Source organism: Podarcis cretensis, assembly GCF_951804945.1.
Source record: "Podarcis cretensis genome assembly, chromosome: 17".
Lineage (NCBI taxonomy): Eukaryota > Metazoa > Chordata > Lepidosauria > Squamata > Lacertidae > Podarcis > Podarcis cretensis.
In genome coordinates, this window is record NC_137187.1 from 38,025,734 (window position 1) to 38,043,104 (window position 17,371).

The following is a 17,371-nucleotide window of genomic DNA, read 5'->3' on the forward strand; positions in this document are numbered from 1 at the left end:
CGGGTCACGTGGCCAGCGTGACATCGCTGCTCTGGCCAGAGCCAGAGCCAGAGCCAGAGCCGCACACGGAAACGCCGTTTACCTTCCTGCTGGTAAGCGGTCCCTATTTATCTACTTGCACCCGGAGGTGCTTTCGAACTGCTAGGTTGACAGGCGCTGGGACCGAGCAGTGGGAGCGCACCCCGCCGCAGGGATTCGAACCGCCGACCTTTCGATCGGCAAGCCCTAGGCGCTGAGGCTTTAACCCACAGCGCCACCTGCGTCCCCTTTCCAACATACATACATACATATATATCCAAATAATATAATATAATATAATATAATATAATATAATATAATATAATATAATATAATATAATATAATATATAAAATCATAAGAGATTAAACATTAAGAAAACTTCCCTATCAAGGGCTGCCTTCAGATGGGCGGCTCTACATGCCCGTTAATTCGAAAACAACAAAAACCAGAGCAATTTAGTCAAAACGCGGGATAAATCCAATATCGACACCCCCTCCCCCCCCCATAAAACCAACCTAGTCCTAAACTACATAAACACAAAGCCAAACCGGCAAGTTCGCTTTCCTTCCCCTACTGACCGCCTTCTGCCCGTCTCCTCCGCGGCGGCGCCGCCCCCTTCCCGGCGCGCTCCCCTCCCCGCCCGAGAGGAATGGTCCCGCCCAGCTCTTTCCCTCGCGCCGCGAACGGTTTCCCTCTCAGGGCCCGGGCGGCGCCAGGTGACAGCATCCGGCGGCGCCCTGGGGAGGAACCAAGTGCCTGGAAGCCGGAGGGGTGTGCGCGAGCTCTGGGATAGCGGGAGCTCCAGGTGAGGAGAAGGGACAATGCCTCCCCCCTCCCGGGAGGGTAGTCGGGGGCCGCTGTCTTCCTCGCTGCCGGCCCGCCACCGCCCACCCCATGGCTGTCAACGGGCTACGCCCCGCTTTCCTTCCTCGGCCCTGTGAACGGGACCCGCCCCCCTCGGATGTGGGTGTTTGTGGGGGGGGCGGGCTCTGGGGGTGGGAATGGCGTCGGGGTGTGTCTCCCCCCCCCCCCAGCCCTTGTCTCAGGTACGTCAGGGGCGCAGAATCACAGAATTGGAAAGGGACCCTGAGTTTCCCAACCTTGTGCCTCCAGCTGTTTATGAACTACAACTCCCATCATCCCTGACTAGCAAGACCAGTGGCAAGGGATGATGGGAATTGTAGTCCAAAAACAGCTGGAGGCACAAGGTTGGGAAACACTATATGGCGGGGTGAGGGGGGTGGGGTCCCCTCCTGCGTCCTTTGTCGTAGCTGAATCCGTATTTGTTTCTTGCCAGGGCTAGAAATCTAAAAGGGTGCTTTGGGTGTGTGTGGTTAAGGGAGGGAGGAATCCGTCAAGGGGCCAAGGTCAAGCTTTTGACAGCCCGACCCTGCGCGTGTCTACTTGAGAGTAAATCCCGTTGACATCTAGAATTAGAGAGCAAGAAGAACATACCTTTAAAGAACATTTATTGCATATATGGAAAATAATTTATATGGAAAATAATTTATTGCATATATGGAAAATAATTGCGTACAGCTGAAAACGCCTGCAGTATTAAGATAAATTCAACGGTGTAAATAAGTTTTGATGGATGTAACAATGGAAAAGCAATTAGTACATATAGTACATAGTGACATATGCAGGGATGTAAGATATGTTAAATGAACCGTGGGAAGAGAAGAAGGGAAGTCACTGATATCCTGAGTAGGTAAAATGTTTTATCTGAAATTGTAAAACAGAAAATTTAATAAGAATCATATTTTTAAAAAGTAAATCCCGTTGATGTCTCTGGGGACGGCTCTCAAGCCAAGTATGCCCAGGTTCAGAGCCTGGACTGAGGAAAGGGAAAGGGTGGCATAAACAGACGTACAGTACAAGCCACACAATAGAGACAAAGGCAGGATAGAGACCAAGAGAAATGTTTTTGTCTTTGGGGAAAGGGTAGGAGCTGTGTGGCAATTGGAGAAAGACTTTGTAGCATCAACAGGGCATCAATTGCTTTCTTTCTTTCTTTTTTTAAGGATATAACAGACTTTGCACATGTAAAGCATGTGTGAATCTCTATCCTTTTGATGTGCATGTGTGAAAGACAGGAATGGGGTTTTAAATCTGTTCACCCAAAGACTGTAAAACCATTGAATGGCCATCCTTTAATGTTTTTTTGCAATCTTAGTTTCAACCTTCCAGCAATCCTTGTGGCAATTGTGAATAGGTGGCGCTCTATCCGGATAATTTCTTTTTTGCCTCCTCTTGCTGCTTCTTTCAGTACATAAGACCATAGGCAGCTGCTTTATTCTGAGTCAGACCTTTGGTCTATCTAGGTCAGTATTTTCCATAGTGACAAGGCAGTGGGTCTCCAGGGTTTCAGGCAGGAGTCTCTGGCAGCCCTACCTGGAGATATCAGGAACTGAACCCAGGACCTTCTGCGTGCAAGGTAGATGCTCTACCACAGAGCTATGGGTGCTTGGGATGGTACATTTTAAGCTGGAGACCATTCGCTGTGAGTCCCGAAACACCTGCTCCCTGCCTTGCAGGCCTTTTCCACCTGGCCAGCCTGGGAGGGCGGGACCCTGGCTCATTCCAACTACAAAAAGCTGAGGTGGCTGAACAGGAGACATCTGACTCTCTAGACAGTGCTGGACTTCATCTCCCATCAGCCCCAACCAACAGGGCCAATGGTCAGTGATGACAGGAGTTGTGGTCCACCAAGGGTTTTGTAATTGATTGACTTTAGTGGCTAAATTCTATGCCTCATCCTGCCAGCACTAGGAAGGCTTTGGTGAACCTTTGTGGGAAGGGAGCCTTTTGGAACGGCTGCTGAGAAATTATGACAGTCGTACCTTGGACGCTGAACGGAATCCGTTCTGGAAGTCTGTTCGACTTCCAAAACATTTGACTTCCAAGGCGTGGCTTCCGATTGGCTGCAGGAGCGTCCTGCAGCCAATTGGAAGCCGTGCCAGACGTTCGGCTTCTGAAAATCATTTGAAAACCGGAACAATCGCTTCCAGTTTTTGATCGTTCAGGAGCCGAAATGTTCAAGTTTACAGGCGTTTGGCTTCCGAGGTTCCACTGTACTTTGTCACTTGAATGCCAGCCTTCTCCTCATGTCTAAAGGTCTTTAGGTGAGGTTCTGCATTGTGTGCCTTTGTCACCAAGAAGTCCATCCAGGCCTAGTCTTGACAATTGCAGATGAAGAGCTAAAAGTACAAGCCTAGAGAGGCCTACTTATAAATAACCTTCATTATTTCCAGTGAAGCTTATTCCCCGGTAAGTGTGTATAGAAGAGGTTTCCAAACTCTTCATGTTGGTGACACACTTTTTAGACATGCATCATTTCATGACAGTTTTACTAGCAAACTGGAGGTTAAACTAACCCCTTATAAGAATGTTTGCTCAACACACCTACACACTGCAGCCAACACACTAATGTGTTGTGACACACAATTTGGAAAGCTCTGGTGTATAGGATTGGAGCTTAAAATTGTTTCTGACTTATATGATGTGACTTGAATTCTCTGCTGTGCAATACAATAACAATCCCTCCAGATTGAAAGTTAGCATGTCAAGGCGAGGAGTTCTAGCCTAGCATTCACCTGCCGTGCTGATTATGCAGGGTCTTATTTGCTGTGGCTCACCATCTCTGGAATTTGATAAACTTTCAGAAGGCTTATGAAGACCTTAAGGAAAGCTTCTAGAATGCTGGAGGTGTGATAAAGTTAGTTTTAATTTCCTGTTGCTTTTTTGATCAGTTGGCTTTGGGGGGTGTATGTTAGAAGAGTTTTTAAATGGTTTTTATTAGTGTTTCTTGTTCTAAGCTGCGTCAAGAGCCCCAGGGCCTGTACTTTAAGCAGAATATACATTTTAAAATGATAATGAATTCTCCATTTAAGCAACGCTGCCCTCAGATCTTAGTAAAATAGGTGTTGGTGTGCTTCCTCTCTTGCTAATTGCCTGCCAGTATTGTTTCATTTCCCCCTCTTGAGTCTCCCCCATTAGCTAGCCTCTTATTTTCTTTATGGTTCTGTCCAAAGGAGCCCTATTACATTATTTTCTTTATTACTTTACAGGCATTCCCTACTCTGACACTTATCTTAATAGGCTCTATTAAACAGGCCCTAGATAATAGGACCTGGCAGGCCAATTCCTTGGCAGATGGTTTTCCCTTTCCATGGGCCTCTGGTTCCATGACAATCCTAACATTAGTGGGTGGGGTTATTTCAAGGGGTGGGAGGCCATTCAATGGGATCTATGTACTTTCCTCACAAGTGATATCTTTTGTCAGTAAGAACAGAAAGGAATCTTGTGGCAATCTTAAAGACTTAACACCTTTATTGTGGCATAAGTTTTTATAAACTACAGTCCGCTTCATCAAATGCATGACATGGCTGGCTGTTTGAGAGGAATCTGGTGTTTGGATTTGGGGTGTTGGCTGCAATGGATGGGTTGCTCATGTGAGCTCCAGGTTTTCTTTGTAACATGAGTTTTTCTTCCTTTCCCTTCCACAGGGCTGGAGTAGGGGGCATCTGTTTTTTCCCCATGATGGCTTCTGATGTTGGAGATGCCCAAATAATAGAACCCCCTTCTGTGTCGCCTTTGGAGACTCGCGCACCCACGGTAAAGGAGCACCTTATTGGGGTGGTGGGAGATGGGAGGCAATGCCTAGAGCCCAGTTTTGTAAGTCGGGATTGGGTAAGAAAAGAAACTACCCTTTCTGCTCTGTGAAAGAGGCTTGCTGCCTCTGTTGACACCCTGTGCTACCTCTTGGCTTCTCCAGAGGAAGACCAAGAAGAAGGGAGGGTTGCCAGACGCCAAACGGAAAGGGCGGGCCAAGCGGTTGAACAAAGATGCAGAGGATCTGCTCTCAAGCATGCAGCGATTGGTAGGTTGAGCACTTGGAAACGTGAGCTTTGGTGCTGGGGAAGCAGCATTGGCTGTTGGGGAGTGTTTGGGTGGAATGTGTACACATGCATGCACCCGTGTGGCCAGAGGGACCTTGGAAGATGGCACTCTTGCTGGGGAAAGTGAGCTGACAGACTGTGTTTGGTCTTTTTTCTGGAAATATGCCCTCATTTGTTTTCATAATCCCTTGGGGACAGAATGCTTTGGCTCAGTGCTGTTGAGAAGGTGCCCTGTACCTTCCTATATTGTGTAACGAGTGAGTCGTGCATCAAAACATTGCTGGGTAAAGCATTCCTCTTCAGGATGTTAACCAGACTGCTCTGCTCTTTTCCCAGGGGGCTGCAATTTTGGCTGCTGAAGGATTGGCCACCTTAGAAAAATATAGCTATTGGTATCTAAGATGTTACCTGATTTCTTTTTAAGTGAAAAGCATGATTGTGATGGATGGGAGTGGTGCTATATGTGTGCAGTTGGGGGTTAAAGGAGACTCCCCACACACTTTACTTACAGCGCTGTTCAATATTGTGCCTTCCAACTAGGATCTCACCACAGAATGTGCTACACCAGTGGGGACTGGCCTGGTTTGGGATGAACGGATGACACAGTTTCACTGCACATGGGATGAAAGGTATTTAGGAGTGAAAGCATGGTTTTCAAGTCTTTGTTTTGATAGTTTCAGTGTACCCAGAAAACTTAAAGTGGCTTAGATTTCAGGACTTCTTCCCTCTCATGAAACTAGAAGCCAGGGCCATACAAGGAAGCTACTATACTTTGGCTCCACAGCTGGAGGCAGGATGCTTCCAAATACCAATTGCTGAAAGCCACAGGAGGGGAGAGTGTGGTTGTGCTTAGGTTCTGCTTGTGGGCTTCTCATAGGTGCCTGACTGGCCACCATAAGAACACGATGTTGAACTAGATGGCCCACTGGCTTGATGCAAAAGACTCTCCTTAAGCTGAATGTTAGAAGCCTTCCTGCCCCATTTGCAGGCTTCCCAAAAGGCCGCTTATTGGTCATTGTCTGAAACAGAGTGTTGGATGTTGATCTGATCGATCAGGGCACCTATCCCATTGGACTCAATAGACCATCATGCTGTGTGGACCAACATGATTAAGATGAAGCTGATCCTGACCCTAAGTTGCATAAAATTTTCATAATTTTCTTTTATATCAAACAACTCTTTTATGGCTATGTCCAAATCCAAAGAGAGTCTCCATTTGAAATTGGAGCCCATTTCAGGCGAAAAGTAATGAATTTTGCCACTTCTTATGACAAATTATTATAAATGCTCATACCCCCCATATATATATATATAGAGAGAGAGAGAGTTTCCTGTCAAAAGACAAGCAGGGAAAGAACCAACTGGGGCTATCTACGCAAGCTGCTCTACAGTCTAGATTGACACCAGGGAACCTGTGTCTGCTCCCACCTCCTGCACTGAAGTCAGTGGACCCAAACTCCCATCAGCTTAGCTAGCGTGGTCAGTGGTCAGGGATGATGGGAGTTGTAGTCCAACAACACCTAGAGGCCTACAGGTTCCCCAGCTTTGATCTAGATGGACTGATGCATTGCTTCTAAAATCTGATGTCACCAATTTCAGACCAAACAATTGTCACAGCTGTAACAACTTTCCTCAGACCATGTAGTTATTCCTTGCCTCTAACCCCAGTTTCAGTGTCCTACTCTCTAAAACCCCAATATAATATGGGGTGTATAATATAGGCATGCCTAAAATCAGGGGTTGGGATGTGTGTGTTTTTCTTCTGCAAGGTGAATCTCCCTTCCCTTCCCCACTTCATACTTCAGGAGACAGACATTTTCGCTTCCAAGTCATACATTGACTTAGGCCACAATCCCATGCAAACTTAACCTGGGAGTAAGACCCACTGAAGCTGATGTGGCTTATTTCTGAGTAGCAATGTTAGTTCAGTTTTGATTCTCAACATAAGAGGGCTGCCTGCCTTTTTTAAAATTTAAAATGATACTTGTATGCTGTGCTTTTGAAAGCTTATTTGGCATCATATTTGGAGGTGGGTCAGTAGAGAATATCAGCTCCAGGAATATCGGGAAAGCGGATTGATGATGCCCCAAATACCAGCTAATGAGCCCCTTGTACTGTTTGTTTCTGCTGCAAACTGGTGTAGGAGGTTTCTCTCTCTTCCCTCAGCCTCCTTCCCCAAATTTAATCCTGGGAGGACAATGTATACCAGACCAAAAACAGTGTGCATTATTGCACTTCCAAAGCACGCACGCCCCCCCCCCCCGCCCATTGCAGCTTTTAGGTACTCCATATGCACTTGTTAACTTGGTGTCAACCTTCTTATGATTGTTTCTACTGATGTGCCTTGAAAGAGAATGGGAGGGGGGAAGCTGTGGGGGAAAGTTGGATGGTTTGAAAACACATACTAAGATATATGTGGATAATGTTACCCTTAGGCCCTGCTAGAATATGTTTCCCCCATTATGCACTCTGCTGCAAGCAGTTTGGGAATCTAATGTATGTTTCCTAATTCCAAAACCATTGATTATTTTTTTCCCGGCAGGGGGGGAAAAGTACCCTTGGTTTGGATGTGGGTAAATATATAATCCTGAACTTATCCTCCTTTGTGCTGCCTGTACATCTATGCTGTTTTTATTATTATTATTATTTCATCCCACTTGACTCACACTTCCAGTGTAGTCTGTACACAGTTCCACCACACACTCTCCACTATTCTTCCTCTCCCTCTTGGTTTACCCCTCTTGCCCTTAATATCCGGCCATTGTGTTGCCCCTGCATTCTTGGCCTCCGCTCCAGTGCAAATCTCATGATAGTCTTCCTCTGTAGGGTCTGTGTTTCTCACACTGGAGAGAAGCAGCTGCAATTTCATCATTTAGGCTGCAATCCAGCGCAACAGAGATTGGGAGAGAACCCGTGGCCCTTCAGATGCTAATGGGCAGTCGTTCCATTGGCCACGTTGACTGGGGCTGATGCAAGTTGGAGCCCAGCGACACCTGGGAAGCCACAAGTTTTGCATCCCTGGATCTAGAATCTGGTTTTGTACTTGGCAGGTGCAACTGGTGCAGTGGGACGGTACTGCCCTGTTGCCCTTCTGAGGGTGAGGCTTATCAGCTGATCCGCTAAAAGCCTCTAAACCGCTAATAGCGCTAATCCGCTAAGCTGTCAATGGGCTTGCTTCGCAAGACGAAAAAACCGCTATACGAAGAGCCTCACTGAACGGATTAATTTCGTCTTGCGAGGCACCACTGTACCAGGGGGAAGAGTTCAGCCACTCTCCCTGGAGTAATTCTTCCCCCCAATTTATAATAATAAACTTGGGGTATGTGCTTCTTTTCCACATGAGAGCATTCAAGCAGGGCATCTCTATGGACGGCATAGGAGCCAGCTCCAGGTGGTCTTGGGTGCTTGGGCACCCACAATAATATCATTATGGGGCCAGGCACCCACAAAGTCAATGAGCAAAGCCAGAGGAAAGGCAGGCAGCCTCTGCAGCGCTGCATCCAAGATAGAAGCAGTTCAGCTCCACCCTCTGCAGCCAGCAAACAGAGCATCCCCTTCCTGTATCCGAGCCCCTCTCTGCGGAAAAGGGCCCTTGCTGGCTGTGGAGAGGAGGAAGAAGAGCTGGTGGTGGCTGTTGCAATGCAGACATGCAACATCACACACACACACCTGCATATAGTGCTTGTGACATCACATGCATGGCATGCAATGTCACGTTGCGTTTTTGGAGGAGCCCCCCATTGTGCATCATGCATGTGATGTCACAAGCACTATGTGCAGGTGTGTGTGTGATGTTGCATGTCCGCGTTACGGCGGTGGGCACCCATAGTCCTGAGCGCAAGATAATACCCCTGGTGGACAGTCCTTTGTTCCCATCAGCCCCAGCTAGCAGGGCCTAGTGGTCAGGGGTGACTGGAGCTGTAGTCTGGCCACATCTGAAAGGCTGCTGGTTGCCTTTTATTTATAAGTCTATTGCCATCAAGCCTAGTTAGGGACAGAGCAGTAAACTATATATTTGAAATATAATAAATGAATGAATAGAGAATTGTTTGAGAAGCACTGAGGATTGAGTTTCCCATATTTTAATCCATTACCATAAAAGCTCAGAGAGCCATGTGTCTTCGTAAACTACCAGATTCTCTGAAAATTGCCATCTTCTGCACATCTATTCCAATTTCAAAAGTCTCACACTTCAGACTACTCAACAGTAGCTTCTGATTGTAGTCTGTTGTTCACTCTCCTCACCTGTTCTCCCCACTGCCATCCATAATCTGCAACCCTAATATCTCTTTCCCTTCCACTTTAATTCCAGTCTCCCCTATATCCCTTCCTGTCTTCTCCTTCTTTCATTGTGCTCCTTCCTTTATGATGATGGTGGTTTAAAAAGTCTTGATAATAAGGCTTTCCTTGCCCAACCCTGCTTGTTTTGCTGTAATTTTTAATCTGTCAGATTAAAGGGCTGGGATCTTGATAAAGATTACCAACTTGCCTCTAATCAGACATCATCAGAGTCTGCCTTGGGTCAAGAGGTATCAGTTGTGCCTGTGTGTATTTTGTTCAGGTTGGATGTTGTTGTTATTTCTCCCTTTCTTCTCAGGGTGAGAATCTCCCTGCAACACCCCCTCCACCCAAATCCTTCCTGACTCCTTAGTTTGTTTGTTGACCCAAAGCATCCCGATCCTTCTACCTTCCTCCAACTTAATGTGTTTTTGATCTATCCTACACCCCTCTTTGTTACCTCTTTCCCCAGTTTCCCAGAGTGTCCAGAACGGCTGGTGGCCATACGAGATAAATTGCTGCAATGTGGACTGCTGGAACGTTGCATCCCAGTCGAGGTGAGAAGAAGGGGAGCAGGTGGGGGCAAAGAGGAACTCAGGGGTGGGCAGAAGGGTTGAGAGTCAGTGTAGTGTAGTGACTGAGAATATCAGACTAAGACTTGGGGAGACCTGAGTTCTAATTCTCACTCAATCTACTGTGAAGCTCAGCTGGGCGTCCTTGGGCCAGTCACTCACTCTTGGCCTAACCCACCTTGCAGGATTGTTGTGAGGATGAAAGCAGGAGGAGAAAGAGCTACATAAACCTCCCTGAGCTCGTTGGAGGAAGGATGGGGCAAAATCTAATAAATAATAGCTGGGGAATGAGAAATCCAGAATATTTTCCCCAGGTACTAAATGTTCATCTCTTTCTTTACAGGCTCAAGAAATTTCTGAGGAAGAAATCCTCTTGGTTCACAGGTAAAATCAGATGTTCGAGCTGTAGGGTGGAGGTGGGCAGGGAGCTGGTTCATGGACTTGTAGAGGAGATATGGAGATTGTGCATCATTGGAAAGCCTCATTGGAAAGCCTGGTCCTGCTGAAATGCGTTGCATTTTTTTGTTGGTTCAAGATAAAATGAGTATATAGAAAGGAGAATTCCTGGATGCCAAGATCCACATTTGGGGCAAGTACTTTTTGTTGGGGGAACCCCAGCAGAGACTTAAAATCGTAAAATATGCTGCAAAGTAAAACATGGAAATACAGGCTGTTAGACCTTTAAAATATGTCCTTTCATGTTCTATCTCCTAGCATAGAAAAAGACCACATGTTTAGTAGGTTAAAAATGGTTTTTTCCCCCACCACATGTGGAGGTATGTGCCTATGGAGGTTCAGCGTCTCCAGCATTTTAGATGAACTTCCTTGGTGTATCAGCGCCAGCTTCTGTGGTGTTAGATACCATGTAATAGAAGCAACTCCAGAACTAGCTCTATCTATTAAATACCTTCCAGGAAAACAACAGACATGCACATGATGAAGAACTCATGTCACACTCTCAGCAGCTAGAAACATCATAACTAGACCCTGGAAGAGCCTATATGTACTTTTCCTTGTTTATTTGTTTGTTTTATAACATAAGAAAATCTTTAATAAAAAACTATTTTTTAAAAAAGGTTTACTTACAAACTTCCCAAAGGTCAGGTTCATGTGTTTCAGCATTCAGAAAAAGTTGCACAGGCAGTAAAGCTTGGCTTAGTTCCAAAGTGGTGAAAGTTCCTAAACTATTGGTATTGCAACTCAAGAGAGACTTGTTGGAGCCATACAGTCTGAGCTGGAGCACCCAGTTCTAACCTTTTTATTCACTGAGCTTCTCAGGTAGGTTGGAGATTGAACAATAGGCTTCATTACCCATTTTCTCCCAAGATAAGGGGAAGTGACATTTCTAAGCCTGGCAGGATAGCTTTCTCTATGGTATTGACCCATTTATCCATTATAATTTGACTTAAGCATGATGGTTATATGAGACTGATTATCCCACATTTTTAACAGCCCCGAGTACTTGGCCCTGATGAAATCTACTGAAACCATGAGTGAGGCTGAGCTGAGATCTCTGTCAGACACGTATGATTCTGTCTATCTGCACCCAGTGAGTATCCACAAAGCTCTGTACATTCTCCATGGCATGGTATCTGAACAACAATCGAGTCATCTGAGCTTTTTTAAAAATAAAAAGAAGAGCAAGTTTCTAGCTCTTTTGGTTAGAGTTGCTGTTTCCTGACCCAGAGCAGTTGACACCTATGCGGTGGCTCTGGAAGCTTCTGTTGAATTAAATCACTCCTTTGCAAAAGCATCCCTCTCCCCTCCTTCGTACTGTATTTGCCTGCAGTCTGAGGCTGCATATATACCATATATTTAAAGTGCATTTAGAGCACGCACACCCCAAAAAATATCCTGGGAACTGTAGTTTCTTAAGAGTGATGGGAGTTGCATCTCTGTGAGGGATGAACTACATTTCCCAGGATTCTTTGGGTGCATTTAAATGTATTGCTTTAAATGTACGGTGTGTCTGTGGAGCCTGAGAGAATCCCTTGAGGATGTATGGTGAAAATATATAGGTGGCAAGAGGGCCCTTAAGCTCTTGGGTATCCTGTTTATGGGATGCAGGGTATAGCATCTGTTAACCTGGCTCTCTTTCCCCTACCCCAGAATTCCTACCGCTGCGCCTGCCTTGCTGTTGGTTCTGTCCTGCAACTTGTGGAGAAGGTGCTGGCTGGGAAGCTGCGTAACGGCCTGGCTCTGGTCAGGTATGGCAGAAACAAGGATCCTTTTTGTTGTTTGATTTGGGTGGGGTGTGTGTGTTGTGCTTAGAACCAGTGTTTTGTTTGCTACCTGCTTTAATATGCAGTTGAGGAGTGTTGCTGAGTATGTGGGTGCTGAACCCTTACCTCAATCCCCAGGCCATTTTCACTGAAAACAAAAACAAAAAACTTGGAGCCTGGTGCTGGTAAAAGTAGGGGAGAAATGATAAGGAAGGAAGAAAGATGAATATCGCTGGTGAATGCACGTGCACACACACACACAGGGCCAGATTTAGGTTTGATAAGGCCCTAAGCTACTAAGTGTAATGGGGCCCTTTATATGTCCAGCTGTCCTTTATCAACAACAAATTGTCACTGTTTTTTGTATTGAATATATGCCAAATAGTAATTTATGGACCTATTAGGTATCTAAAGCCATTTGCACATAACAAAATATGTAATTTATCAAAGTAATTGTTGAACTGAAATACAATTAAGAAGAAGAATATTAATAGTGAAATACAATTAAAAAGAAGTGTATTAATAGTGAAATAATTACCAGTGATATTTTAGGGAGCAGGTTAGCAGGCGGTGCCCATTACAGTGGTGCCCCGCAAGACGAATGCCTCGCAAGACGGAAAACTCGCTAGACGAAAGAGTTTTCCGTTTTGGAGGTGCTTCGCAAAACGAATTTCCTATGTCTTGCGAGTTCCTGCGGGTTTTTTTTCCCTTTTGCCCCCTTTTTCTAAGCCGCTAAGCCGCTTATCCGCTAAGCTGATAAGCCGCTAAAAGCCACTAAGCCGCTAATAGCGCTAATCCGCTAAGCCGTCAATGGGCTTGCTTTGCAAGACAAAAAAACCGCTAGACGAAGAGACTCGTGGAACGGATTCTTTTCGTCTTGCGAGGCACCACTGTACTTACATCATAGGAGCCTACACAACACAAAACACGGTTGCTCTATGTAAATTTAATTTTATTTGTTTTTTATCTTATATTTTGGAAATATACATCCAGGGTTTTTTTCCTTTAAAATTTTTGGGTGCCCCCAAGAGAGTGGGGCCCTAAGCTGTAGCTTGTTTAGCTTATACGTAAATCCAGCACTGCACACACAACACAAGAAAAGTGAGGCCGTGACTTCTGTGTTTGCTGCATAATATCTATAGCTGAATTTTTATATATTGAAACAGAGAGCATACTAACCTTGCAAAACATATCTGATTTATGCCACTTTAATAATTCTCATGACTTGGCACGGTGGTTCTGAGAATGCTCACGAAAGCTTATGCCGGAATAAATCTTAACACATTTAGGATGTCACAGGACTCCCAGAGGTTCCTGGTCCCCTCCCACAAAGAATCAGGGGTTCCCTGTGAGGCATCTAATCATAAGCTTGCATTTTTATTAAAGCTTATATGTTTAATCAGGGCTTGTATTTTAAGAATGAGTTTAAAAAATGTTCTGTTTCATGCCAGGCAGAAGACCAGTTGCCTAAAAACCTTGGCAAGATGTTTTACTCCTAGACAAGGGGCCCCCCCTGATTTATAGCAGAAAACAATTCTCAAAGTCGTAAAAAGGGAATTACAGGCTGACAGCCAAGGTTACACTGACCCTACAAATTAAGGGTGGATAAATAGTAAAATGAGCCATATCTTCTTCCTAAGGTTAAGAAGGTCAAGAGCAGTGAAAAAGCATCTAGCTGGCAGAAAGAGAACATTTTTGGGAAGACTTTTTCTAAAGCTGTTTCTTTCTTAAACTAAGATCCTTTTAAGATTTCTTTTCCTTTTAAAAGGTTGTTTATGTATTAAATATATTAGTTTAAATATAATTATGCAAAGGATTTAAGAAATGCTAGATTCTTATTTCATATAGTTGTAAGAGTTGTAACTATCCTGAAATTAAGTCAGCCACCAGCCAAGCCCCTTGCCAGACAGGAGACGCCAATCGAACACTCCTGATATATGGTTGTCAGGCATTTTGTTTGGAAACCTTCAAATGAAGGAGATCTCTCAATGTTGATGTGAACTCAATCCTTGACATGCATAAGATAAAAATTCAAGATTAATTATCTGTTTTGGAAGGCAATAGGGCAAGGAGGGCAAGAGGTGAGCTGGTAATTAAGATTCCTTGTTGAGACACATGTAAGATATATTACTACTTATTTGTCATTTATAGATAGAAGAATATATAGCTTTTTGATTTCCATAAAAGGGCAAGAGGAAATGGGTGTATCTTTTGTGATTGGTTCTAGCAATCAGCCAATAGGAATTTTAACCAGGCTGATTGGACAGAGGCAGCCACAGGAGGAGCAAGGGGGCTGGGTTAAGGAAATATAAGTGCTGGCCAGAATGGCAGGAGGGCAGGCCAGAGCTTGGTAACCATATACCACTGTGCCTCTCATTTATTTGTCTGACAAATAAATTACTATTTTAATTTCTCTATTGCTGCGTTGAATATTTCATTCCAGCTAAGCGTTAACCACAAGCAGGGTGCTACACCTGGGGGAGAGGAGGTAAACATTGAACCAGTCCCCTGCCCCCTCCCACGGAATTCTAGAACAAAACAAAGAGCAAACCAAAATAATAATATTATAGTAAAAATATCCACACCTGGAAAACATTTAGTTCCTCTGAACGAGGGCTGGGGGGCTAATGGAAGGAGTCCCCCTTGTCTGATCCAGGAGCAGATGTGTGGTTGTGCTTTTCAACTGCTTCCTTTTCATGGTGCTTTCTCACAAGACAGTTGTGAGAAGGCATGTGATGATGTCTCCAACACTTTTGGGAACATCCCCTAGAGGCCCACCAAAGTATATGGCTGGACACTTTCTGGAATGAATCACCAAGTCTCCCTTCCTGATGCGACATTCTCGTTCTGGGGTTAGCCAATGTTACCTTTTTGGTTTCAGGCCACCTGGACACCATGCTCAGCGTGACAAGATGGATGGCTACTGCATGTTCAACAACGTAGGCATCGCAGCCCAATATGCACGGCAAAAATTGGGAGTGGAGCGGTGAGTATCATGGACCCACGTCGGAGGTGCATAGAGGCAGGCCTCCTAAATGAAATCCTTCATTTTTAGAGCACGCATCCTCAAACCTTTCTCATAGGAGAGCAATCCAGAACTTTGGTCCTCTGTTGAGTGAGGATCAAGGCAATTAATCTACCAAAGAGGAGCCTTCTAATGTCCCTTTTCCAGACTTTTTCAGCAGTGGATCTTTGCCTCCCTTTTTACAAAGAAACATGGCTGGTCTTGATAGCAAGTTGTAGCTGCTTTGTAGAAAATACGGCAGCCACCCGCCTTGTACTTGTGCAGAAAGGGAGTGTAGAATTATCCTGAGCTGAAGTTTCAGTAACAATTGGTCATTTCTTTTAAAGTAAAGTGCAGCTGGTACATTTATGTCAAATTGTGCATAGCATAGCAGCTAAGAAGCCCCTGGTTCCAATGTCATCTTAGCTAATAATAACAGAGAAATGGAGCTGGGTTTCATCAGCATATTGGTGGCATCTTATCCCAAATTTTGTAGGTCTACAATATCTAGGACTCATTGGAGGGATGTCATTGACAGTGAGCATTGATGGTAACTTTTCTTTTTTCAGAAAGCTGAGCTCTGCATAGTTCTCTTTTATTATTGGTGACTCTTCATGTTTCTGTCCCTTCTAGGGTGCTTATTGTTGACTGGGATGTGCATCATGGACAAGGCACCCAGTACCTCTTTGAGGACAATCCCAGGTGCAGAATAAAAGGGATCAGAGGGTATTGGGCAAGCCTGTTTGGGGGTGAACAGGAATTTGCAAAAGAAGGGGTGGTCTAGTTAAATATGGGCTGCGGCCTGGAAGGCTTGTAGCCCAACTGGGCTAAGAGTACTGGAGCTTGGCCGATGGGCAATATTTCTCCTCACTGCTGTATCTGCCATGGTTTCTGTTCATAGCATCCTCTATTTCTCCATCCATCGCTATGAAGGGGGCAGCTTCTGGCCCCACCTTTTAGACTCTGACAGTCATGCTGTGGGCAGAGGTCGGGGAGAGGGCTACAACATCAACCTGCCCTGGAATCAGGTAGGAAATGCTAGTGGGTGGGGTGCCCTTTACCCGTAGAGTGATTTACCTGTGTGTTTCATTGCCACTGGCCCCAACTCAATAGTGGCTGCTCTAAGACAAGGTTTTTTGTGTGTCTGTGTTTCAATGAGTTGCTTATGGATTAGGGCTCTCCTTCAAGAGTTTTAATGTGCTCTGTCTGTCCCTCCAGATAGGGATGCGGGATGCTGACTACCTCTCTGCCTTTTTGCATATCCTGCTACCTGTGGCCTTGGAGGTGAGGATTGGGAAGTAGAATTGTTTGGTTAATGGGAAATCAAGTGAGATCTTTGGCTTACCCATTTTCTTTTGGGTTGTTTGTTTCTTGCAGTTTCAGCCCCAGTTGGTCCTGGTTGCTGCTGGTTTTGACTCTGTAATCGGTGACCCCAAGGTATGAAAATGTATTTTGCAAACTCTACAGAACAGCCCTCCCTCCTCAGAAGTTTTCAGGCTTCTGTCTGAAGGGAACCATTCTACATAGATTTCTTGCAGAGCACCTATTACCCCAAAGAGGATTTAGGAGTGTGTCCTGGGCTCACATTTTCCATGCAGAGTCTGTTCGGCCGCATGTTTGCCCTGTAAGAGGGAACTTTTTGCTTTAGAATGTGCCCAGCCTTGTTGCTGCATGTTGCAGGGAACAATCTGCAGTGCTGGACAGACTGTCTTCTCCACCGCATCTGCTCAACATAGCTGTGCTGTTCTTCCCACCCTGCTGTCCTAAATCCCCCAGACCAGCTGATAGCCAAGGCTTCTTGTCTCCTGTCTTGAAGACGTAAAAGAGAGAACAGGAAATGAAGTGATTCTCTGGCCACTTTGCACTTTGTGAACACTAGGGACAAGATGAGGCCAGGCTGCAAGCCCTATTCTCCCCCTCTTGGTTCCAACTTCAGTAGTGAACAGCTTGAGTGAAGAGCTACTGGCACCAGGTGGGGAGGAGCAGATTGCTCTCCCAGCTTCAGCTTTTCATTCAAGCTGTGATTGGTGGGTGGGTGTGGGTGTGTGTGCATGCGTGCTGGGCCTGCTCATGTTCTTCTGTGTTGGTGAAAGTGATTTGGGGTGAAGGATTGCAGGGACAGGAAGAGGGAGGGAAGGAATCTTCTCCCCACCTCTCATTCTGTAAATCCTCTGGTCCCTGCTGCTTCCATGCTGCTTATCTAGATCTGAGGCGTTCTTGAGCTCTAGGTAGACAACATGGTGGCACTTCCATCTCACTAGGAAGCAGAGGGACCCTCCATCCTTTCTAGCAGTTGTCCCCAGCTTGGCTCTCCCCCAGGTGATGCTGGACTCCAGCTCCTGTTATCCCGGACTATCAGGCATGCTGGCTAAAC

General features: G+C 45.4%; 1 protein-coding gene across 1 annotated transcript in view; it reads left to right on the forward strand.

The window, feature by feature from the left end:
• Nucleotides 1-705: 705 nt before the first annotated feature.
• The window catches only part of HDAC6 (histone deacetylase 6), a 36,501-nt gene continuing 19,835 nt past the window's right edge, over nucleotides 706-17,371 (forward strand). The window contains exons 1-13 of the mRNA XM_079959992.1: nucleotides 706-825; nucleotides 4,529-4,637; nucleotides 4,798-4,902; nucleotides 5,462-5,550; nucleotides 9,672-9,756; nucleotides 10,115-10,155; nucleotides 11,224-11,320; nucleotides 11,881-11,978; nucleotides 14,875-14,979; nucleotides 15,631-15,699; nucleotides 15,899-16,025; nucleotides 16,216-16,281; nucleotides 16,375-16,434. Of these exons, the coding sequence (XP_079816118.1) occupies nucleotides 4,560-4,637; nucleotides 4,798-4,902; nucleotides 5,462-5,550; nucleotides 9,672-9,756; nucleotides 10,115-10,155; nucleotides 11,224-11,320; nucleotides 11,881-11,978; nucleotides 14,875-14,979; nucleotides 15,631-15,699; nucleotides 15,899-16,025; nucleotides 16,216-16,281; nucleotides 16,375-16,434 (1,020 nt within the window). The 5' untranslated portion in view covers nucleotides 706-825; nucleotides 4,529-4,559. The remainder of the gene's footprint in view (nucleotides 826-4,528; nucleotides 4,638-4,797; nucleotides 4,903-5,461; nucleotides 5,551-9,671; nucleotides 9,757-10,114; nucleotides 10,156-11,223; nucleotides 11,321-11,880; nucleotides 11,979-14,874; nucleotides 14,980-15,630; nucleotides 15,700-15,898; nucleotides 16,026-16,215; nucleotides 16,282-16,374; nucleotides 16,435-17,371) is intronic.